The sequence below is a fragment of the Myotis yumanensis genome, unplaced genomic scaffold (assembly GCF_028538775.1).
Source record: "Myotis yumanensis isolate MYYU_CA2020_CCGP unplaced genomic scaffold, mMyoYum1.0.hap1 SCAF_12, whole genome shotgun sequence".
Taxonomy (NCBI): domain Eukaryota; kingdom Metazoa; phylum Chordata; class Mammalia; order Chiroptera; family Vespertilionidae; genus Myotis; species Myotis yumanensis.
The window spans coordinates 9,399,945-9,424,175 of NW_027223763.1; the positions used below are offsets into that span (position 1 = coordinate 9,399,945).

A 24,231-nucleotide genomic window follows, 5' to 3' on the forward strand; every position below is an offset into this window, starting at 1 on the left:
ACCACCTCTAGCTCCACCTTCCTTATCTCCAGAGCACCAAGTTTACACTGCTTCCTAGGTAAAGCCCAAATTCCGTAACCTATCCATGCTCTTCTGCTCCATGGCCCCACCTGCACTTCCTCGAATGTTCCATGCCGTCTTCTCCCCTAGCCCTTTCCGCTTTCATAGTCCCCTGGGGTGGTAGTGGGTGGGTGGGAGATTGCCTGGGCCCCTCACCTGATTCTCTCTCTCTTAGGACTAATGCCTTTAGGGAAGGGAACGGGTCTGGCTACTACTCTTTGGCTCCTTGTCCTGCACAGGCCCTTGCTCGTGGCTGGGGCTCCGTAGGTATTTGCTGAGTAACTCTGGCAATGGGGGTGGAGGTGAGGGTGAGTAAGCCAGATGCTCAGTCCTGATGAGCCAAAGCAGGGCCTCCTCAGGCCATGAGAGGAGGGCAGGCCAGGCATTAGCAGGAGAGTAGAGAGCCCTCTAGCCAGGCCATCCCAGGGCAGCATTTAGCTGGGCTCCAAGGGATGGGCAGGAAATGGGCTTGAGGAGATAGAGATATTAGGGGAAATTTCTCTCAGGCAGAGAAAGCGGGGGCCAGGTGGGAAGGGGAGTGGTGGCAGAGCCCACAGGTAGACAGGCTCCTGAGCAGAGGGCCCAGGGGTGGGTGGGGCAGGCGAGGCCCAAAGGACCTAGCGCTCTCCTGACAGAGGGAGGCATCAGTCACCACAGGGAGAGGAAGAGGCTGGGAAATGCCTGCTCTCCACGCCATGCCTTTCAGATGAGAAGAGAGCGACAGGTATGGAGGGGTCTCTGGGGCTGGGGTGGGGGGGTGAGGAGCGGGGGAGACTGCGAGTCCAGCCTCCCCCATGCAATGGAAACAGTGGTATCTGAGTCCCCAGATGAGGAGCGTGGCAAGGTGGTGGCAGGGCTTAGTACTGGAAACTCAGACCTTGGAAACGCCTCCTCCTGCCCAGTGAGAGGCTGGGCATCCAGGAGGGTGGGGAGGCACCCCAGCAGGCTCCGAGGCCAGGCCTGGGGGGGTGTCTTCTGCGTAGCCTGGTGGAGGTGCCAAGAGCAGGGAAGGTTGCTTAGAGGAGGCTCCTCTCTTCTCATGCCTCAAGGCTTTGTCTTGAGAGTTTCTGAACTGAATGAGCTACTTCTCCTCGTGGCCTCAGTATTGCTTTCTGTAGAATGGGTATGCTCACTGCCCGCCCTGAGATCCTGAGAGACCCGTAAGTTACTGTGGGATCCTTTAGGAACAGAGAATTTTCCATCTGTGATTCAACTCCTCCTTCCTCTCTCTCCTCCTGCAGTTGGGCCTCTGTTTCTAGGGAACGTGTATGGGTAGCTGACTCCAGCCGGCTTGCCAGCTCCCCATCCTGGCACAGGTGCTCTGAGGTCATGCCTCTTTCCACTGCTTCCCGTCACAGAGGGAGCGGTGTGTGTTGGAACGGGTCCCAAACTAGACTCTGGTCTGGATTCTGTCCTGATTCCTTGGGCATGTCACCATCCTTCTCTGGGGCTTACCCACCTCATCTGTTAACTGAGGCTGTTCCCAGAATTACCTTGGGAGTCAGAAAAAAGTGGAGGTACCCAGGCCCTACTCGTAGGGAATCCAGTAGGCCTGGAAGTGGGCCCAGACAGAGATATTTTTAAATGTGCCACAGGGGATTCGACAATGTTCCTCTGTTGAGAACCAATAGTCTGGATCAGTGCTTTTCAAATTTCAATATGCAAATTAATCAGCCGGGATCTCAGTAAAATTCCAGGAGATGTGGACCAAGGCCTAAGATTCTGTTTCACATGAGCTCCTGGTGCTGCTATTGCTGGTTCATGGCCACATTCTGAGTAGGAAGAGTCTAGGTGGACCCATGAAGTTCATTGGATTTCTCATTCATTCATTCATTCATTCATCAGACACTTAAGATTGGAGTAGTGAGGCTAGAGGGGGAACAGAGGCTCCCAGGGCTACAGAATCTGGACTTTATCTGGAGGGCATTGGTGAGCCACATCATGTGTCAAGCAGAGAAGTGATAGGGTCAGACTTGCACTTAGACGTCTCCCGGGCATGACTCAGAGAATCACCAGCGGGGTCTGGACTGCTGCTGGGAGGTTGACATCAATCCTGATGGAAGAACACAGTGGTCTGGAGGGCGGTGGTGGTAGTGGAGATGGAGTGGGTGGAAAGATTATTCTTTTTTTAAAAAAAAAATTAATAATCTATATTTTTTAGAGAAATTTTAGGAATTGAGAGGAAAGAACAGAGTGTTCCTACACATGCATAACCTCCCCCAGTGGAATAATTCTTAAGATTTTATGAGGGACAGTCAGGGAAGATTTGGTGATTGGCCAAAGGGGCAGTAGTGAAGGAAAAGGGAGGGAGAATGATACCCAGGCCCCTGGTTTGGGCAGCTGGTGTTGGCATCATTGACACAGAGACCAAGAGGAGGAATGGACTCGGGAAGACCATACGTTCAGGGTGGGACACATTGAACTGGGGGCACTGATGGGATATCCATTGGAAGGTTTCCCTCTCTGTGCCTGGACTCCAGCCACACAGGTGCCCTCTCTGTTCCACCAGGCGCTAGCCTTCCTGGCTCGGGGCCTTTGCATCTGCTGTGTCCTCCCCCAGAGAGAGCCCCTCCCTGCCCAATGAGCAGATTTCAGGCTCAGTGTCAGCCCACAGGGCGGCCTTTCCCACCGCCCCTTTCTTCTCTCTCACAGAACCTTTGTGCAATGGATCGCAGTTTGTATTCACCGTATGTTTCTGTGGGCGATGACTTGGTTCATGTCAGTCCCTCCTCTGTAGCCTGTGAGCTCCACCAGGGCAGGGGCCATGTCTTTCTCGTCCCCTTTTGTGTCCACAGAGCTGAGAACGGTGTTGGGGAGCAGCGCTGTCCCATGAGTGCTTGGTGGACACTTACTGATGGGACTGCGCTTAGGAGGCAGGTCTGGGCTGGCACGGTGCCCTGGGCATCGTCAGTGGGCAGATGGTGATTATAGCCTGGGGGCTGGATGGGTGCCTGAGAGAGCAGCAGGCCCCGGTTACGGCTAAGGAAACTGAGGGTCAGAGAGGTTACGCCCGAGGTCACCCAGCCAGCGTGAAGTCGGGATCAGTATCCAGAGGGAGCTGGCCCCCACCTTGAGGCGTCAAGAAGCCAGGCCGGAGGAGCTGGACTGAGGCTGGGTTGGGGAGCTCAGTGTCAGCCGAGTAACTGAGGTTCCTGGAAGCCAGCGTTGAGCCAGGAACCCAGGAGCCAGGCCCGGAGCGTGCCAAACTCGAAGGAGTAACCCATCCCAAGTCAACCTGGAGGTCAAACGCTGGGCCAGAATTCTAATAGCTGCTCCCTTTCTCCGAGGCCTTTCGAGTTCACAGAGCACTTTCCTGTCCTTTGTCAGACGTGATCCTCTTAGCAAGAGGCAAGAGGCAAGAGGCATCCTACCCCATTTTTTTGTAGAAAAAAAACAGAAGTGATAGCCGGGGTCCACACAGCTAGCAAATAATAGAGTGAGGACTCCAGCCCAGGCCTCCTGGCTTTATGGCCAGTGCTCTTTCTGTAAAATCCTAGCTGTGTAAGAGCCACTCCCAGATGGAGGTAAATCCCAGCTCACACCTTCCCGTGCCCTCCCCTCCCCTCCCCCACCTCATTCAGGAAGTGGTTTTTGAGGCCCACATGGAGCTGGAATGCGTAGTGGATGTGATGAGTCATCTCAGTGAGAGCTGCAGGTTGACTCTGGGGTCAGCAGACCTGGCTCCACATTGACTCGCTGTGTGACATGGGGCAGGTCAGTCCCAGCCGCTCACTGCCGTCCCCAGCTGCGTTCGCTGGTGGGGATCGGGGGCTAGAAGCCAGAGCTGGTGTGAGCAAGAGCTCTGGTGTTACACCTGCCAGCCTTCCTCAGCCCGTTCCGAGCCCTGGATTGGATTGGGGAGAGGATTTGATTAGATCCTCAACAGCAGCTCCATTTAGAGGGCCTGGTTCATTTCCTGTGTGCTTCTAGCAGGCGAGACATGGACAGAATTAACCCTGGTCCAGCCACGCCAAGGAAGTGATGGGTGGGGGTGAGGGACTCCCCGCAGGAGAGGGGCAGCTGCACGGAGGACTCGGGACTCAAGGCCATGGGCCAGCAGACTGGCCTCTCTGGCTGGGTTGTTGTCACCCCAGTCAGTTGCAACAGCTGCCTAGCTGGGTGTCCCCGCTGCCTGCACTTCCTCCATCAGAGCACTCACCACGCTCGACAAGACCAATTGTCCAACCTTTTGTTTTTTTCTGCTCAGGTAACCGAGGCAAGGATTGTGTCCCACTTGTCCTCGGCTGTGCCCCAGGGCCTCACTCTGTGCCTGGAGAATGAACGAATGAATGAATGAATGCACTTTGTCCCAGTCCCCCTCACCCCCTGCCCTGCTCATCCTGCCCAGAGCACTTTTCGTGTAGGACGCCTCCGCATGTGTCACTTCTTTGCTCACAGGACAGTCCCATAGCTGGCATCTATCTATTCTGTGACATGTTCTCATCTTTATCTCCTCTCCTTTCCTAATTCTCTCACGTGCCACCCCTCCCCCCAGATTTCTGAGGTTTCCTGTATTTGCTCCAGAGGCCCCCTCCTCGCAAGGCACCCCCATCCCAGCTCTCCAAAGAACACTGGCCTGACCAAACCTGCCTGGTGGCCCATCAGGAGCACAGGACAGAACCAGTGAGCTCTCGTCCTTGTTTGAAAGTATCTGCCTGTGGGGGAGGAGCCTAGGCTTGGTAGTGCTCAGCCTGCTCCCCCTTCTAGACCCCTGAGGGTCCCAAACAACTTGTGTGCAAGGGTCTGAGGAAGCAGGGCGAGACCCTCTGCCAGGAGACATGACCGAATCAGTCTCCGATTTCTTAGGTCGTTTTCTGAGCTCAGTTCCCCATCCTTAGACGGATAATAGCCACCACTTCATGAAATGCTTCTCCTGGGCCAGGCCTGAGGGACCACTCTTGTGATCCGGGATGATATCACGGCTCTGTGTCTCTTGGAGGCTGGGGGGCTTGGCCAGTGTGGCACAGCTGGAAAGTGACCCCACAGGGATCAAAACCGAAGTCTGACTCTGGTATCTGAGCACCCAAATGCTGGGCACTCTGAGAGCCCTTCCGTCCTCGGTGGTTTCTCAGCTGCCCAGGCAGGGCACCCCTGGGGACAGAGGCACTTGTCCTCCGGGCTTTGTTTGGTTTGGCCTCGGTTTAGGGCAAGATTGGCAGAGGCAGGCTGACTTGCATTTCTGGTTTTGGGTCTGTTGCTGCACTTTCCTGAGGGGTGGGCAGGCTCAGGCAGGCTGCAGACACCCCTGGGCCTTACCCTCCACCCCCACCCCACCCTCCAGGAAAGGGGGAATGCAAATGAGGCTGCTCCTTTCTCGGGGCCACTGGGTGCCTGGCCCAAGGGCATGATTGCTGCTTCCTTCCACGGTCCTCCCAGGTGGGGCCGAGCTGAGCCTGTGTGGATCATCAGGGAGCTGGCTTTGGGCAGTTTGTTTTTCTTGGTGGAGACCGCTCCCTGGTGGGTGGGGCGATGGGCGGGATCCGGGCTGCTCTGGGGACTGAGATCTGAAGAAGCCTTGGGGAGAAGGAGCTGGAGGCCTGAGGCTCTAACCCCCGCCTGGCCCTGATTGGTGCCTTTGGGCAAGTCCCTAGGTGACTGTCCAGGCTGGGCTCAGTCTTCCTGTCCGTGCAGCTGAGGCTTTCTCTGTCCGCCTGGGAGCAGCCCTTAGTTTCCAGGTGAGATTTCTGCATTGGGGGACCTGGCATCACAACCACTGACTTTGATTTCGGGGTGTTGGGTTGGCTCCCAGGGGCCCCTGGGAAAGGCATGATGCTGTTTGAGGTCTGTGATCGCAGCATTTCCCTCTCGGTCTATTTTTAGTCACCATGCCTACCAGCACCATAATCCCATTGAGAGCTTTAACTTTCCATAGTATGTTCTCCTGGCTGTTACTTGGGCGTGTTGGATGTCCCATGGAGGCCCCGAGGATTTAGTGACTGACTCTACCTGACCCCACAGTGTGAGTCTAGGTTGGCTCCTGCCCCTCTCGGGGCCTCAGCTTCCCTCCCTGTGCAATGGGGATTTGGGATTGCTCATGTTTCAGGGTCTGAGGCTGCGAGGCCTGAGTGTCCTCTCCAGGGACTGTCATCTCCCAGATTCGGGCAGGATTTCCAGGGCAAAGAGTCCATGGGGTGCATGGGCACCTGTCTTTGGCTTTGCCCGGGGACCATCCTCCAGTCCTCTGAGGCCTCCCCTCCCTTTTGCAGCCACCCATCTCTGCGGGGGTTGGGCACTTTCACTTTCATGCTCCCAGGCAGTGGTTCTTACCCACACTGTGCTTTCACATCCCCTCTGGTGCTCCCACACCCCCGTGTGACCCCTGACACACATGCAGCACCTGGCTGGCCACTTACTCCCAGATGGGAGGTCTGGCTGGGGCTTCGTCACAGACTCCTGAGGGCTAACGGGTTTTCTCAGCCTCTGGTGCAGCCTTTTAGTCTCTGGGTGGCTGTGCAGTAAGTCACTCACTGCTCCTTGGCTCAGCTTTCGCATCTGTCAAATGGACATTAAGGGTCTCTGTTGCAAGAACTCTGAACTGTGTTGTAGGGGTATGTACCCCTGAAATTCTTAGCCTGTGTGTGTGTGTGTGTGTGTGTGTGTGTTCACCTACGCATGCACACATTCTCATGCAGCTGTACAGTTTCTGTGTGGGTGTGGTGCCTTTCTTTTTCATTAGTACTAGTTGGTTATGGCCTCTTCATGGACAAAAACTGGGCTCTACATAGTTCTAACCACAGCATTCCAAGTCCTGGACTCTGATGAGCCCAGGCCCGAGACCCGCTTCCCCCGTGACTGCGGCACTGTGGACAGTCCCCACCTCTGCGCCCCAGTCTCCATGGGAGACAGCTGCATTCAGACTTCCTCCAGGGCACTCTTTTCCCCTTTGCAAATGAAATCGACAGGAGCCCAGCAAAAACGCCGAGGGTTCTCGGGGTTGTGGGCAAAGCAGCAAATGCTTTCTCTTCTGTGTGGGGAACTCCCGAGGTTCCTCCAAGCTCAGTTTAAAAGTCCCTGGGTGCTCCCTCAGGGACGGTCCACGTGCCCGTGACATCTGTTTAGTCCATGTGTCGGCAATATTTTGAAGTTCTTGTTTCATTTCATTTAGTATTAAACAGCTACTTGAAAAAAGATACTTAAACATTGAGAGTAAGTTATTTTTTAAAAAATTATTGTTGACAGTATTACAGATATCTCCCAACCCTTCCTTGGGCCCCCTCCACCTAGACCAGCCGTGGGCAAACTATGGCCCGCAGGCCGGATGCGGCCCGTTTGAAATGAATAAAACTAAAAAAAAAAAAAAGACCGTACCCTTTTATGTAATGATGTTTACTTTGAATTTATATTAGTTCACACAAACACTCCATCCATGCTTTTGTTCCGGCCCTCCGGTCCAGTTTAAGAACCCATTGTGGCCCTCGAGTCAAAAAGTTTGCCCACCCCTGACCTAGACCCTGCCCCACCACAGGCCTTCACCACATTATTGTCTGTGCCCATGGACTATGCATATATGCTTATAAATTCTTTTGTTAATCTCGTCCAGTCCTCCCACCCCCTTCCCCTCTGAGATCTGTAAGTCTGTTCCATGCGTCCATGTCTCTGGTCCTATTTTATTCTTCAGTTTACTTTGTTCATTAGATTCCACATATAAGTGAGACCATGTGATATTTGTGTTTCTCTGACTGGCTTTTTTCGCGAGCATAATAATTTCCAGGTCCATCCATGCTGTCTCAAAGGGTAAGAGACCCTTCTTTTTTACCACTACATACTATTCCATTGTGTAAATGCACCACAGCTCTTTTATCCATTCATCTACTGATGAGCACTTGGGCAGTTTCCTGATCTTAGCTATTGTAAATAACACTGCTATGAACATAGGGGTGCACATGTTCTTTCTGATTGTTGTTTTGGGATTCTTAGGACATATTCCCAGAATATGTGGGATCGCTGGGTCAAATAGAGTTCCATATTTAATTTTTTTTAAAAAATATATTTTATTGATTTTTTTACAGAGAAGAAGGGAGAGGGACAGAGAGCTAGAAACATCGATGAGAGATATCAATCAGCTGCCTCCTGCATGCCCTCCCACTGGGGATGTGCCCGCAACCAGGGTACATGCCCTTGACCGGAATCGAACCCGGGACCCTTGAGTCCGCAGGCCGACGCTCTATCCACTGAGCCAAACCGGTTCGGCAATATTTAATTTTTTTGAGGAAACGCCATACTGTTTTCCACAGTGGCTGCACCAGTTTGCATTCCCACCAGCACTTGTTTATTGATTTACTAGAGGCCTGGTGCACGAATTCATGCACCAGTGGGGTCCCTTAGCCTGACCTGCAGGATTGGGCCAAAACTGGCTCTCCGACATCCCCTGAGGGGTCCCAGATTGTGAGAGGGCCAAGCCAGGCTGAGGGACCCCACCGGTGCATGATTGGGACCAGGGAGGGACATGGGAGGGCTCCAAGGCGTGACTGGCACATTTTGCTCAGTCCCAATCGGCTGGGTCCCAGCAGCAAGCTCACCTACCGGTCGGAGCATCTACCCCCTGGTGGTCAGTGCACGTCATAACGAGCAGTTGAGCGGCCTTAGCATATCATTAGCATATTATGCTTTGATTGGTTGAATGGCCAAGCGGATGACTGGACACTTAGCTTATTAGGCTTTTATTATATAGGATTGATGGTAGCCATTCTGGCAGGTGTGAGTGATATCTCATTGTAGTTTTAATTTGCATCTCTTTGATAATTAGTCATGTTGAGCATTTTCTCATGTCAATTGGCCATCTGTATGTCCTCTTTGAAGAAGTGTCTATTCAGTTCCTTTGCCCAGGATTTAATTGAATTGTTTGTCTCCCTGGTGTTGAGTTGTATAAGTTCTTTATATATTTTGGAAATCAACCCCTTATCAGGTGTATCATTAGCGAATATGTTCTCCCATACAGTGGGTTGTCTTTTCATTTTGTTGAGAGCAAGCTCTTAGTTGAACAATTCATTAGGCTTTTTAAAAAAACTTTGGTGCAGGTAGAAGGTACCCTTTGGCTGCGTCCAGGATTCTCCCACTTAGTGACTGCTGTGCCTTGGGGCTTGGTTTGGTTCTAGTCCATGAACGCAGAGAGGGCCTGGCTTCCCCTTTACTCATAGAGGTGACTTACCCACAGCGGGACTTGCCTGAGAGGGCCACGGGGAAGATTGCATAAGGGGTTTGATCTGGCAGAGTCCCTGGCACACAATAGGAGCCAGATCATGGTGGTTACCTCTCCTCCCCTCATGTTTTTGATGGGGCGGTAGTTTTGAGCAAGGAGTTAAGGCTGGGACCAAAGGGGTTTTAGGTTTCCATCTGGTGCTTCCGCTTTCAGACTGCGGGGTGCAGGGTGCGGGTGTGGGCTTCAGGCCACTGCCTGATTTTGTTTCAGCCTCTGTGTGCATAGTACCTGGCACCGTGTAACCGCCTCTTCTGAACCTTTATTGTTTTCTCTTTGTTTCCCAGATGTTTGAGTCGGAGGTGGATGAGAAAAGGGAGATGCCCTTGGAGGAAGGGAAGGGGCCAGGTGCCGACGACCCCCCTCCCAGCAAGGACCCCTCTCCTGGACAGGAGCCTCTTCTGGGACAAGACCTTCCACTCAATAAGGACTCTTCTTCTGGCCAGGAACCATCTCCTGGCCAAGAATCCCTATCGAGCAAAGACTCAGCTTCCTGCCAGGAACCCCCTCCCTGCCAGGATCCCCCACCACGCCAGGAACCCTCACCAACCAAGGACTCCCCACCATGCCAGGAACCCCCTGCAGCCCAGGCCCTCCCTCCCTGCCAAGACCTTCCTGCTAAGCAAGAGCCCTCTCCCAGCCAAGACCCTCTACTCAGCCAAGACCTCCCTACCATCCAGGACCCTCCTGCTCAGGACCTTTCGCCATGTCAAGACCTACCCCCCAGCCAGGCCCCGGAACCAGCTGAGCCCCTTGCTGAGATCACGGGCTCTGGGGACCCTCCAGCAGCCACCGGGGGCCCGCCTGTGGCCTCCAGGCCAGCCTTTGTGATTCCTGAGGTCCGGCTGGATAGTGCCTACAGCCAGAAGGCAGAGGCAGAGGGCGGCAGCTCCGGGGATGACGAGGATGCAGAAGAGGCTGAGGAGGGGGAGGAGGGGGAGGAAGATGAGGATGAGGACACAAGTGATGACAACTACGGAGAGCACAGCGAGGCCAAGCGCAGCAGCATGATAGAGACGGGCCAGGGTGCCGAGGGCGGCTTCTCGCTGCGAGTGCAGAACTCGCTGCGGCGCCGGACGCACAGCGAGGGCAGCCTCCTGCAGGAGCCCCGCGGGCCCTGCTTCTCCTCCGACACCACCTTGAACTGCTCTGACGGAGAGGGCACGACCTCTTCCTGGGCCATACCTTCACCCCGCACCCTCAAGAAGGAACTGGGCCGCAACGGCGGCTCCATGCACCATCTTTCCCTCTTTTTCACGGGACACAGGAAGGTAAGGAGGCCAAGCGGGGTGGGGGGTGGTGTGGGTACATGAGATGGTGGGGTGGGGTCCAGGAGCTGCAGGGAAGGAGCAGTCACTTTATCCCACCCCCACCAGGACCTTCCTGCTAAGCCTTCCAATGAATTCTTCCAATGAGCCTTATACCCATTTGACAGAGAACAAAACTGAGACCCAAGAGACCAGAAGGCAGAACCTGGACTTAAACCCATGACTTTATGACTCCAGATATTGAGTTCTTACAGCTCCGTTGTACGGGGGATCCCCACAGAAAGTAGAGCAGATGCAGCCTAGCCCAGGACATTGTGTATTTGGATCTTAAAGACCCAAGACAGCAGCTAGAGAAACAGTTACGTTTAGCCGTGGCCCGGGCCTAGCCAGATTAGAAATCCATCAGCCAAAAACAATGACAGCACATATTTCACTCTGTGCCCGCATTATTCTACGTAATTTACATTACCTCATTAATTCTCACAATAGCCCTGTGAAGTGGACACGATTATTGTTCCCACAGAAGAGGAAACTGAGGCACTGAGCTTGTCTCACTTACACTGGGTTTTTAAATATCAGAACCAGAATGAGCATCTGCCTCCAGGGCTGGAGCTCTTCACCACCAGGCTGTTTGCCTCCTGCAAATATTTATAAGTAGAGGAATACGCGTGTATTGATTTCATGCTGTGTGCCAGGCGCTGGTCTCTGGGCCCCAGCTGGGTCCCAGCAGCAGTGTGTGAGGCTGCCCTCAGCCTGGGAGGGGGAGCTCTCTGTGTGGGCCGGGAAGGTGTCCTACCCATGAATGACTGCGCCATGTCCCTGAAGCCCATTAGCCAGCTTGCGTCTGGGTTCTGGCTCTTACTGTGGTGCCTCGGGTGAGTCACTCAGCTCCTCTGGGCCTCAGTGTCCTCTGAGGAGCAGAGGTGAAGGGCACTCACGTCCCAGGGTGGTTGAGGATAAATCGGAAGAGTCTGGGACCTGATGACATTCGTGCAGACGCTAAGCGGATGCTGTTGAGGTGCTAACAGCCAGCGCAGGGCCAGGTGTTGTTGTGATGGCCGTTGTGACGCTAGGCGGGTGGGGGTGGTCAGTGTCCACAGAGGCCAGCTGGCCCTCAGAGACCTGGGAGCTCAGGGAGGAGAGACCGCAGGGCCCAGGGCCATCAGGGAAGGCTTCAGACGTCTTCTCGCCCCCTCCTGTCTCAGCTTCCCTCAGTTGAGCCTGGAGACTTGAGCAGGTTTGGAATAAGCAGAGGGGCTGAGGCAGGCATTCTGTGGAAGAGCACATGGCCTGGACGAAAATGCCCACAGAAGCCAGTCTGGCTAGAGCAGGGGATTCCAGAACTGCAGGCATGGCAGGTGCGCGGCACCTTGGGAGGAAAGGCGGTCGGGCTGGCAAAGCAGGCTGGGGCCCTCGAGAACAGGACCTTAAACGTTGGGTCCAGGATGGGAACGAATTCCCAAAGGCATTGGGACTGGATCTCAGTTTTCTTATCTGTCAACACACGTGGTTCTTAAACTTGGAAGTGCTTCCAATTCACCAGGAGGAGGCTATGAAGAGACAGGGTTCTAAGTCCCCAACCCCAGACTTCTGGAATCAGGATTTCCACGGGGGATGCTCAGACCCTGCATTATAGACAAGCCCCCAACCCCCCAGGGATTGTGATGTTCCTGGTAGTTTGAGTGTCACGGTCTTAGGCCATTTCTTGATGCAGCTGCTACAGGAGAGGGTCCAGACCTCTGTCCTACGGAGGTGAGGCCGCGGGCTGACGCAGCGAAGCCTGGACACTCCTCTCTGGAGGACGGCCGAGGTCCACCATCTGCCTTGAGCCTCTCAATCCTGAGTCCCCCTCCAGACCCATCCAAGTTCTCTTCCCTCCCCCCTTGCCCCAAGGAAAATACATATATATCGATAAATTCACACACATTCATGCATACACTTCTAGTTCCCCAAATTAGCTGACCTCAGCTCCTATTTTGGGATAGGTGCTTCCGCCTGGGAGTCCAGCAGGCCTGGACCAGCGCTCTCAGCTTCCTCCTTTGGGTGCCCAGGGTTCTCGCTGGCCTCCTCTCCTCTCCCCCACCCTCCTTGGTCTGCTGCTTCCTTTCTTAGGCTTGAGGGACTGAGCTGGCAGGGCCTCGGAGGCTGCCCCAGCCCGTGGTAGCTACCGCTTCTGTGTGGCTTCTGCTTGCCGGGCCCTGAGTCCATCATCATTGATATCCTGTTCCCTCCAGCCGGCCGGCTTTAGTAAGAAACCTACCCTTGTCAAGGGGAAGTAAGGTCTAGGCTGGACGAGCACCCTGGTCTCTCTCCATCCCTCACTGGCATGGGCGTTGGGCAAGTCCCTGTCCCTCTGAGCCTCAGTTTCCTCATCAGTGAAATGGGTATGGTAATAACACCTCCTTTGAAGGGTTGCCAAGAAGATTAAATAGCCCAACTTGGGTAAAGTGCGAAGGGCAGGGCTGCCACTCAGCACCTGGTGGGTGCTCCATACGTGGGAATCGTGTTGACAAGGACGAGGAGGCAGATAAGCAGCAAGCGGAGTAGCCATTACCCCAACATTCCCCCTGTGCCTCCAGCTCCCTTCCTAGCGTTCACAGCACTGCTTCAAGGAGGGCCCGGCTGTACTCATCTTGCTGTGGGGAGCCTGAGGCCAAGGGAGAAATGTTTTGTCCCAGACCGCACAGCGCGTGCAGCTGGACAGTGGCCTCACCCTTGTCCCGTCCTCTCTGGCCCTACCCCAGACCCTGGGCACCTCATGGCAGTGAGGGGCAGGGGGAGGGGGCTGGCAGCGGGGGAGGACTTCCATCTCCCTGGCTCAGGCCTGGCTTTCCTGGGAGGAGAGGGGTGAAGTCTTCAGGCTAAGGAATCAGACAGACCCTGTTCAAGCCTCAGCTCTGCCTCCTCCTGCCTGGTCCTGAGACCTTGGCTGGGTGACGTCTTTCTCTGAGCTTTAGTCTTCTCTTATAAACTGGGAAGACTTGAGTCTGCTCGGAGTTGTCCAGGGATCCAAGAAGGTTGCAGTACGTAGGTGCTCTGTGCCCGTGGCACTGACCCTGGGGTGATGTGAGACCTAGGAGCCCCGGACAGAGCTGGCCCGGCCTCAGGCTGGTCAGTGTGCTGCTGTGTGGCTAAGCAGAGGCTGCCTAGAGCACAAAGTTGCCTGTCGCAAGGTGACAGGCCCTATGTGGACCCTCCCCCCGCCTGTCGTTCTGCCCTCTTGTGCACCAATTTCTACTGTGGGTTCGAGTGTCCGAATCAGACAGACCGGACGTGGTCTGCCGGCTGTGGTCACCTTACTGATGGGCCTGCTGAGGCCCAGAGAGGAGACCCCACACCTATCCCATGAGTCCTGCCTGGGCCCGCCTCCTTGTGCTGAGCTGCGCTGTCTCACAGTGCCCTCTGCTGCCAGACCTCGCTCTGCTGGCTGCTCCCCGGAGGCCAGGCCAGACAGATCCACAGGCCTGTGCCTGCCCTTTTCCTGGGAGCCAGCGAAGCCCCGAGCTCCCTGTGTCTGGGCGCAGGATGCTGCCATTGAACCGCACCACGGTCTGGCCTGGCCCAGGCCAGAGTCACAGGTCACTCTTTGACAGCGAGGAGGCGGGGCAGGGCCCCTCCCTGGCCATGCTACCTTGTCCCTCCTCCTGCAGGGCACTGGCGCTGGCACTGGCACTGGCACGTGCAGAGGCTATCAGCCGGGAAGGGGGGCGGGGGTTTGCCCTGCCGCACTAAGCCCTTAGGTTGTGGGTCAGACAAGAGGGCTCCTAGGATGCCTTCCAGATCCGAGAGGTGATAACACCTTCCAGCCTCCTATTTAAGAAGAGCCTAAGAGAAATGATTTCCTGTGTCTAAACAAATAAGTGTAGAGTTTAGATCCAGTGTTTCCACAGGGTTCCATGGGGCCTGCCAGGCTGGGAAACCCGGCGAGGCCCTGCTCACAGGAGCGCCCTCAGTCCTGGGGTGGGGGGCGGGGGAGGGGGGGTTCCTGGAACTGGGCCCAAAACTCTCTGCTACTTACCAGCTCTGAGAGCCCATGCAGGTAACGGAACTGCTCTGGGCCTCAGTTTTCCCACCTGCAAACTGGGAGCAATAAGCAAATAGTTCTTAGAATTGTTGCAAAGATTAAATTGGGTAAAGGTAGTAACCGCCTGTGTGTGCACGTACACACACGTCTTTGCAACCCCGATGAGCAGCGCTTTCAGGAAGGAGGCGGCATTTCCCCCGAGTCTTTCACTGAAAACATTCCAAATGTGCTCACATCTGAATAGCACTTTCGCTCGGTGCCTGGCACACCGTGAGCACTCAGCAAGTAACAGCAGTAACGACAGTGGCTAATAGTTACTGAGCACATCACGGACAGACACTGTGCGCTGCACTTCTTACGGGCTAACATGAATCCTTATAATAAGAGATGGGTCCAATGATCCTCCTCCTCCTACAGGTAAAGAAACCAAGGCCCAGAAAAGGGACGTAGCTTGTCTGAGGCCTGTTAGCTGATAAACGACGGAGCTGGAATTCAAATCCAGGCAGTTTAGCATCTTTACTGCTATGATGATAGTTCTAATTACAATAAAAAGTATAATTATTATTCCAAGAGGCAGTGAGCTCTCAGTCCCTGGAGATGGCCGGGTGGGGCTGGGCAGGTGCCAGGGAGTCCTGCCTGGAGTGAAGGGAGATGGTTCTGGGCTCAGCCCACCTCTGTTAGCCATTCATCAGGGCGGGTCACGTAGCTTAGATAGAGATGGTGGGGAGCAGAGGAGAAGGAGAGGCCCTCTGTGTGCTGGGCCCTGGGCAGGCCTGGCTGCAGTTCCCGCAGAAAGGAACCTTGGGAGCTACTCTGGCTGCAAATGAGAATCTTAACTTTTCATCTTAGTTTCTTCGTTTTCCGTCCCCCACCCCTTGGTGCCTGGGTTTTCCTGGCACCTTTGGGGGCCGACTCCCAGGGCCAGAGCTGCCCGGCCCCTCTGTCAGGGGGATTGGCTTGGCTGGTCCCTGGCGAAGATGACCCCTCTCCTAAAGATGACCCCCTCCCAGCAGTGGCAGGAAGAGCCCATTTCCCAGCAGTGCAGGGGCTGGGGCTGGCGGGCGGGTGGGAGCGGTCCCCAGGCCCATTGTGTGGTGCTGATAAAGTGCGGAAGCTGAGGTTAGAATGGGAGGAAGCACAGCGCCTGGGCCCTTTCCCACAGGTGGGGGCCTCGGGCACTGCCTCGCCAGGGCCAGGCCGGCGTGACCGCAGCTTGTATATTCAATGGGCGACAGTAGTAGCACTCACTGGGCAATGAACACAGCAGCCTCTGGGTCGTGAGGACACACTGTGTGCCAAGGTTGGGCCATGCGGTGAATCTTCCAACAGTGGGGGGTGTGGTCAGCCTCATGTCTTACGTTGGAACTAAAGAAGCCGAAGCTGAGAGGCTGGGAGACTTCTCCAAAGCCAGCGGAAAGAAGATCCATACCCAGGCCTGGCTGCAAACCGAGCTCTGGAATCCCTTGTCACAGACGGGCGTGTGCCTGTGTGTGCACGTACACACTCGTGTTTACAGCCTTGGTGGGGCAGTGTTCTCAGGAAGGAGGCGGCATTTCCCCTGAGTCTTTCACTGAAAACATTCAAAACGTGCTCCGTCCTCGCCTTTGCATAGCAGCATCCTCTGGCGGAGAAACACACGGTTTGCACACGGATAGACCCAGGTTCCTGCTGTCAGTTAAATGCTGGGTATCCCTGGCCAAGTGGCTTACCTTCTCTGAGCCTCTGTTTACTTTATGGACTTTCTCTAAAGATGAATGAGATAGTATCTGAATAATGCCTATCCCAAGGTCTGGCCTATAGAACAAGCTCTATAAAAGATGCTATACTTCACCTGTCCTTCACCTGTCCATCCGTAGGTCTATTCATGTATGCATGCATGCATCCATCCATCTGTCCGTCCGTCCATCCATGGGTGTGTGCTTTACTGAGGCTAGTAGCTCCTCCTGCTGGATACCTCTGGATTATTTTTCTTTCCAGAATTAACACAGTATTTTAAGGCGTAGCGCATCTTTATTTTACAAGTGAGGAAACTGAGACCCAGGGTGGGGCTCATGAGAAATCAGAGCTGAGAGCCACGCCTGGAGGCCTTCTATCTTGTCTGGGGACATAGTGTCCATGCCCATCCCTCTCTGAGCGCTAGCTCCTCTGCTGCCTCGGAGCATTTCCTGGGCTCCTGCTCTGGGTGGCACAGCTTGGGCTCTGGTTTCCCCTGGAGAAGGATAGGCAAGCACAGGCAGGGAGACAGAGGGAGGCCCCGGTAGAGATGGTGTGAGTCTGGAGTGGTCTGGAGGAGTGATGGACTAGGGGGAGGTGAAGGCTGGGAGAAGAGGAGGGGGCATTCCAGGAAGAGGGCACAGCACAGGCAAAGGCAAGGAGATGGGGGTGGAATGGGTGGAATCTGTGGGCTGAAGTGGAGCCTGGGAGACAAAGTTGCAGGCCTTGAATCAAGCAGCAGGCACCTCAAGATGCATCTTTCCCAGTCTGCTTTCCCTCTCTCTCCATTCATTCATTCATTCTACACATATTTATTGGATACTGTGCACTAGGTCCGGGGAAGATTCCCCAGACAGGTGCAGTCAGATAGCAGCCTTGCTCAGGGGAGCTCACAGTCCAGTGGAGAAGATAGATTTGGAACAAGCCATTTTGGGTGTAGTGGGGACCTCAAAGGGGGTAAGGGAGGCACCACCTTGATCTAGGGGTCAGGGAGGGCCTCCCAGGTGAGGAGGCATTTAAGCACCTTTCCGAGGTCAAGGTCTTTCCAGAGGCTGGGTCTTAGGAGGAGAAGGCATCCCCCATGGAAGGAATAGCATGTGCGCAGGCCCACAGTAAGGGACGAGACAGTGAGGGCATTCTGTGTGGTTGGGGGCAGGTCAGGGAGGTTGCCGGAGCAGGAGTCGGGCTGGGGCGATCACTAAGGAGTGGTAATGGATGTTAACATGGAACTTTCTGCCCGGATCCTACGATGATAGACCCTGCACGTCATGGTATGGAGTTTGGATGTTTTCCCGAGGGTACTCGGGAGCCAGAGTTTGAAGGCAAGAGAGGCGTAATAATTCACTTTACACACTACTGAGCAGTCCCAGGTGTCTTTCAAATGGCAGAATCCCGAGTTAGTCATTATGATTTCAATTTTGAAATTAAGGAATAGAGGCTCAGAGAAGGACAGCAATTGGCCCAGTTACACAGCAGAACCCCTGCTGAAGTGCTGCTCCCCAGCCGGCCCTACTGCCTGCAGTGACGTCTCTGCCCTCTTCTCAGCAAGCCAGGTCCTAAGTGCCCTAGGAGGAGACCCTTGGGGGGAGGCTCGGCCAAGCCAGCTGTGTTCTGTGGACAGTGGGGTCTCACTTCCTCGCCTGTTCTGTGAGGGGTAGGGACTTTGGAGGGGATTAGAGGGAGCGATTTTGCAGGAGCTGTTGGATTCCTGAGTCTCTCTTTGCTCAGGCAGCAGCCTCTGGATTACAACATTATCTGTCTTTTCTCCGCAGATGAGTGGGCCCGACACGGTTGGGGACAATGATGAAGGCTCCCGGAAGAGAAAGAGCAAAAACCTGTACGTTGGAAAGATCCATGGCCCTCACCCTTGCACCCTCTTCCTCCTCCAGGGGTACAGGTGGGGAGAAGGGGCTGCACCCAGTCCTGCCCCAGACAGACACAGGGAACAGCAGAACCTTGGGACTTAGCGGTGGCCCCAGGGCGAGGTCACCAGGGTTCTGAGCTTCTGGCACTGCCCTCAGCATCGATGTAGTGTCCGGCAAGGTGCTGATTCAGTACCTGGAAGCCACCGGGAACCAAGCAGAGGCAGCCGGCTGGGCTGCCATTGCCCTGCCCCAGCCTTTGAAACAAGTAGTGGCTGAGAGACCTCAACGAGTTCTTTGCTGCCTCTGAGAAAGGGCTGAACAGACAGTGGGTAAGGTTCCCCTTTCTCCTCTTGGCTCTTGAATAATAACAGTCTCGGACATTGCCAGGAGGGGGCGCTGCTGGCTCAGATAGCGAATCCCATATTTCCCAAGCCTTTCGGGCCATGCTCAGGCTCCCTTACGCTTTTGTTTTGGGGTTTGTTAGAAGTGTCAGTTAACAAAGGTGTGGAGAGTCTCCTGGGGTCTCCTTTCCCCCAGGCCGAGACCCTGGAGGCTGCAGAGAAGGAGAAGGTGGGAAGTAAAGGGACACATGGTGGCACCGGGAGGCGACCTCCTCTCCAGGTCCTGGAGTGCCCACCATTATGCACAAACTGGGCTTAGCAGGGAGAACAGGGATCTTTCCCAGATGCCTCCTGCAACCTTCTTCCCTTGCCTCAACCTTAGCTGGGCTCCACTGCGGTAGAAACGATCTTCCCCCAGCGCCCCTGCCCGCTCCAGTTTCCTGCAGCAGCTGCAGGCTTCTCTCTGCTGTTCCCTGTGGGCTCTGAGCCAGCAAGGAGCCCCTAAAGGTTGGGCCTCAGACAAGCTCTCTCCCCCCCCCCCCCCTTTCTGTGTACCCACCTGCACAGTGGGCCTGGAGCAGGGGCTCTCAGCATCAGGCTCAGGAAGCTGTGCTCTCTCACTCCCAGCCACCCCAGGGCTCTCGGCGGGCTCAGTCCTCACCCAGAGGGCTGCCAATCCCTGGACTCCTTGGCCTTATCTCATTGGCTTGGAACCTTCTAGAGCAGGGTCCCCATCCTGGGCAGCTGCCCCAGACCCTCAGGTAGGCATGTGAGCCTCAGCTTCCAAGCCGGAGCAGTTTTGCCCCTGGCACTCACTGTGTTAAAGCCTTCTGTGCATCTTATCCTGGCCTTGAAACAACCCCAGCAGATGTTAAGTACCTTTGTCATCCCTGTTTAACTGATGAGAAAATGTGACATTCAGAGAGGTTAGGTAACTTGACCAAAGGCGCACGGTTGGTTGCTGCTGGAGCTGGGATTCGAACCCTGGGCTGTCTGGCTTCAAATTCTCACTCTTAACCTCCACCGGGTACCACTCCCCTCAATTACAAGGGTGTCCTGTAGGTCATAGTGCCATTTGAAGTTTGAATAAGTTCAGAAGTATAAATGCTACAGACTTATAAAACACATTTAAAGTTGAGTTTTTTACATTTCTTTTGCACGTATTTAGCTTCCTGATTTAGAGCATACCTTTTAAATGTTTGCTTTCAGTCAGCATTTCTCAACTTTAATCAGAAAGATGGAGATAAAAAGTCAAAACAAAAACACTTACTCAAAAATGTTTTAAAGACTAAGTAATTGCACTTTCAAAAGATGGTTTTGAAAGTTTATAGGACTTGTTCTTCTGAAGTTATTTAAGCTTTAAACTGTACTAAGACATTTGGCGCATCCTGCATGTTCGTGGATGGGGGTACCCAAAGCCAGTGGCTGAGGTTGGGAGCTATTCTCTGGGGGGTGCCCAGGGTAGGGGGTCTAGAGAAAAGGGGGGGAGGGCGGGCGAATAGGAGCATGAGACATTTAACCCTTTGCTGCTAGCAGCTTCGCCCAGGGCTGAAATCTGCAGCCATAGGGGGAGTGGCAAAGCTAAAAATAGTTCTTGGCTAAAAATAGGCAGTCCTGCCACCCTGGTGTGCACAGGCTCTCCCTCCTCCCCTCTTCCCTCCCGGCAATTTGCTGACTTCTCCTTCCCCCAGCGCTGCCTTGGTAACGGGGGAGGCCACTCACAAATAACTGGGCCTGGCTTCCTGCCTGGGCGGGCCCCAGAGGCCGCCCCTTGCAGACACAGCCCCTTTCACGGGCTCCCTCTCAGGGTTGGCCAGGAGGGATTTTTTTTCTACTCTCAGTCCTGGCCCCTCCCATTTCCTGGCTCCTCCTGTCTGAGTCCCAGCCCAGCCTATGCCCGAGAGTCCAGTAGTCCGGCTGGGATCCCAGCAAGCACAGGCTCGCTCCTCCACATCCTGCCCCGCTGCTGCCTGGCCCTCCTGCCGCTCAGGACAGAGCTTGGGGAGCAGGAGCCCCGAGTGCTCCCTGCAGACCTTCCCGGGCCCCAAGGTGGGGGGCCCTACGGAGATGCTGCGAGGCATGTACCTCACGCGCAACGGGAACCTACAGAGGCGGCACACGATGAAGGAGTAGGTGGCCCTTGCCCCAGCCCGCGGCCTCCCGACCCTGAATTTGCAGGGTCTGAGTGTACCTGGCTGACCGACCCCCTTCTCTGCTTCTGCCCCCCAGAGCCAAGGACATGAAGAACAAGCTGGGCATCTTCAGGCGTCGGAACGAGTCCCCAGGGGCCCAGCCAGCAGGCAAGGCAGACAAAGTGATGAAGTCATTCAAGTAGGTCCTCCCTGGCACCCTGGGACCCCTCAGGCACTCACTGATTTCCCAGAGGCGGGGGTAGAGGGGGAGCAGGGCTGGTGGTGGGGTTAAAAGGCAAGGGGTATTGAATCCAGCTCTGGGTGGGATGGAGGCTCAGATAGAGGGAGCCTGGTCCCTGCAAGCAGCAGCCCTCCGGGGATAGCTGCCCTGGGAAGGACAGCCAGGCAGGGGCGGGGGGGGGGCAGGGAGGGATAGAAGTGAAGCTGACCCCTAAGAAAGGGGGTGGACCCCTCCTGGGCTCCCCAGTCAGGATCAGTCACTGCCTGGGGCCAAGGGCGGCTAACGGAGGCTGCCCAGACCACGCGCTGCCCCACTTTCGGAGGCTCATGGTGCCCCTTCCCTCTGCCCTCAGGCCCACCTCGGAAGAAGCCCTCAAGTGGGGCGAGTCCTTGGAGAAGCTGCTGCTTCATAAATGTAAGTGGGGGCCAGTGGCCTGTTCCCCCTCCCTGGGTTCTCTCCCTCCCTCTCTCGTCCTCCTCCCCTAGACCAGAGGGGGGCCTGATCATGCAGGGTAGCCTTTCCCTCTTTCCTGGGCCCAGTGAGGTGTCCCTATTGTTGGGGGAGGCTGAGCCCGGGCTGAGGCCCTTGGTCTGGCCTTGAGCCGGCTCCGCCAGCCCCTCCCTGTCCATGGGAGCTGGCAGTGCCTGCTAGAGGCCGTTGGGACCTGTGTGCTCAGACCCATTTTCCCAGAATAACAAAAAACATTTCCATGAACTGGGAGGGCTCACACTGGGCCAAATGTGGCGGTCCTCCTCTCATGGGCAGGATCCCCTCTGATCCTCACGGGGCTGGTGATCCCCACTTTGCAGACAAGGAAACTGAGGCACAGATGGGGAGACACCTGGCCCAGGCTCACAGAGGCATTTACACCCTAATGGTCCCAGGAGGATAATCTGGGGGTGCTGAGGGCAGGAGAGGCTGGTTCTGCCTCTCACCCCGGGTCCGGACTTCTCCGCACAGATGGGTTAGCAGTGTTCCAGGCCTTCCTGCGCACCGAGTTTAGCGAGGAGAACCTGGAGTTCTGGCTGGCATGCGAGGACTTTAAGAAGGTCAAGTCACAGTCCAAGATGGCAGCCAAGGCCAAGAAGATCTTTGCCGAGTACATCGCCATCCAGGCGTGCAAGGAGGTAAGGACCCCGTCTGGGCCCCCAGCCCTGTCCCCGTGCCCCATGGCCTCTTAGTGACTGGGGGTAGCTGGATGCCTCAAGGAGGAGGTCAGGAAGGGGAGAGGGCAGGGTGATTCTCAGGGACCGTGTGTCCTGGGTGGAGAGGAAGCCAGCTGGGACCTCGGGAAGAACTGAAATCAGTTGATAACAAAAATGGCCTCTGGCGATGCTAAGCCCTTTGTGAATGGGCTCACGTATTTAACCTGTGAAGTAGATTTTAATATTATCTTCATTTTTAAAATGAGGGACAGTCTTGGAGAGCCTAATCACAGCAGCTGACATCTATTGAGTGCTTACTGTGTGCACAGCCACAGGGGTGGTCTGTTGATTCAACCCCTATCTGTTTAACACGGATGATCTAGCTCAGTGGTCGGCAAACTGCGGCTCGAGAGCCACACGCGGCTCTTTGGCCCCTTGAGTGTGGCTCTTCCACAAAACACCACGTGCGGGCGCGCATGTACAGTGCGATTGAAACTTCGTGGCCCATGTGTAGAAGTCGGTATTTTGTGGAAGAGCCACACTCAAGGGGCCAAAGAGCCGCGTGTGGCTTGCGAGCCGCAGTTTGCCGACCACTGATCTAGCTTAATTTGTACAACCCTTGGAAGAAGGTACTATTATTTCTAAGCTGTAGATAAGACAACTGAGGCTCAGGGCACTTAAGTGATTTGCTCAAAGCCACACACCTATTGACCCTGGAGGTGCCTTTCAGGCCCTTCAGTAAGTGAGGAGCTAAGACTTGAACTGCTGGCCCGAGGGCCTCCACTCTGAACCTTGCAATGTGGAGCAGAGGGGCTTGGAGGTCCCACCCCCACCCCCGGTCCTCAGGGTGAGCCCCCTGCAGGCGGCCCTGACCATGCCACCCCTGCCCCGAAGGTAAACCTGGACTCGTACACACGGGAGCACACCAAGGACAACCTGCAGAGCGTCACGCGGGGCTGCTTCGACCTGGCGCAGAAGCGCATCTTCGGGCTCATGGAAAAGGACTCGTACCCACGCTTCCTCCGCTCTGACCTCTACCTGGACCTCGTTAACCAAAAGAAGATGAGTCCCCCACTTTAGGGGCCGCCAGGGTAGAGCTCAGCATTCACACCAGGAGGGCTGGGCTTCCTCCTACGCCCTCCATCTCCCCTGCGGCGGAGGGGGCAACCAAGCCCCCAGAGGCCACGTCTCCGGACAGACAGATGGACATTTGGATGAGAGGCTTGGACCAAGAGAGGCCCAGGCCACCGGAGGAGAGAAGGACTGGCCCCATTGGGTCCCCACTGCCGCGGTACGAGGGGGCTCAAGGGCCCCAGCAGGTCAGGGGCCCTGGCTGAGCCAGATCCGGAGCTGCTGCTCCCTGCTGCGGAGACCTCGCATCGACCAAGTTCCTTAAAGAACCGGCTGGTGGGGCAGGGGCATGGCCCGGCCTCCAGGGCTCTCCAGGGGCCGCTGGGGCTCGCGCAGACCCCCGCCTTGAGTTTTTATTTATTTAAACAGTAGTAGGATGCTTGACACGTCTTCCTGTGACAGGAAACCGTTGCCTCATCAGTTTTCCTAATTTACAAGTGCAATATTTTAACCAACGCCTTGTGAAAAGCCACCTTGCCGAGAAGGTGGCCATCATTTCCCAGGTTCGGGGGACTTGCTGGTCCCAGGCACCAGTGGCAGGCAGCTGGGCCTTCTGGACTGATGGGGCCTGGAGGAGCGGGCGGCACAGTCTGACCTCGCCCAGAAATCCAGCGCCCTCGAGGAAGGAGGTCCGTCGGGGGCTCTGGGAAAGCATGACACCCTCAGACCACACAGCAGCCAAGTTCTGGAGCAAATAAAAGGCCTGTGTTAGTTCTTGTTTTTGACCCTTTCTGTGTGTTCCTGGTTTTGAGGCTTCCCAGGGTGGCTGGGGCTGGGAGGGTTGGTCGTTGGCCTGCTGGTCCAGCTTCTCCTCCTCTCTAGCCATCACCTGCCTCCCACCCTGGAGCCATAGACACCATCCAGTGGTGAGAGCTGCTCCCTGACCACCGCGGCCTCTGTGACCGGCTCTGCCGTGCTTGTTCCGCTTACCTTCTCTGTGAGCCTGGGAAGAGGGGGTTGTCCCCATTTCACAGATGAGGAGCGTGATACGCAGGCAGGGAAGGCGACTTGTTCAAGGTCGCCCAGCAGGCAAGTGGCAGAGACAGGGTGAGTCTAAGTCCAATTGGCTGCCCCAGGATGGAGTCCCACCTTGGTCACCAGCTGGCCACGTGACC

The 24,231-nt window shown here is 55.5% G+C and overlaps 1 protein-coding gene across 6 annotated transcripts in view; it reads left to right on the forward strand.

Annotated features, from left to right (window-relative positions):
- Positions 1 to 23,834, forward strand: part of RGS3 (regulator of G protein signaling 3) — a 113,561-nt gene extending 89,727 nt beyond the window's left edge. For 4 of the 6 annotated variants that reach the window (XM_070430738.1, XM_070430739.1, XM_070430741.1 and 1 more), the window contains 6 exons: positions 9,544 to 10,527; positions 18,034 to 18,098; positions 20,697 to 20,798; positions 21,193 to 21,254; positions 21,801 to 21,967; positions 22,880 to 23,834. In XM_070430738.1, coding sequence (XP_070286839.1) covers positions 9,544 to 10,527; positions 18,034 to 18,098; positions 20,697 to 20,798; positions 21,193 to 21,254; positions 21,801 to 21,967; positions 22,880 to 23,065 — 1,566 coding nt within the window. In that variant the 3' untranslated portion in view covers positions 23,066 to 23,834. Of the gene's footprint in view, positions 1 to 5,584; positions 5,736 to 9,543; positions 10,528 to 18,033; positions 18,099 to 20,359; positions 20,597 to 20,696; positions 20,799 to 21,192; positions 21,255 to 21,800; positions 21,968 to 22,879 lie in introns of those variants that run through there. The other 2 variants (XM_070430742.1, XM_070430745.1) reach the window with 2 other exon arrangements.
- Positions 23,835 to 24,231: the final 397 nt, after the last annotated feature.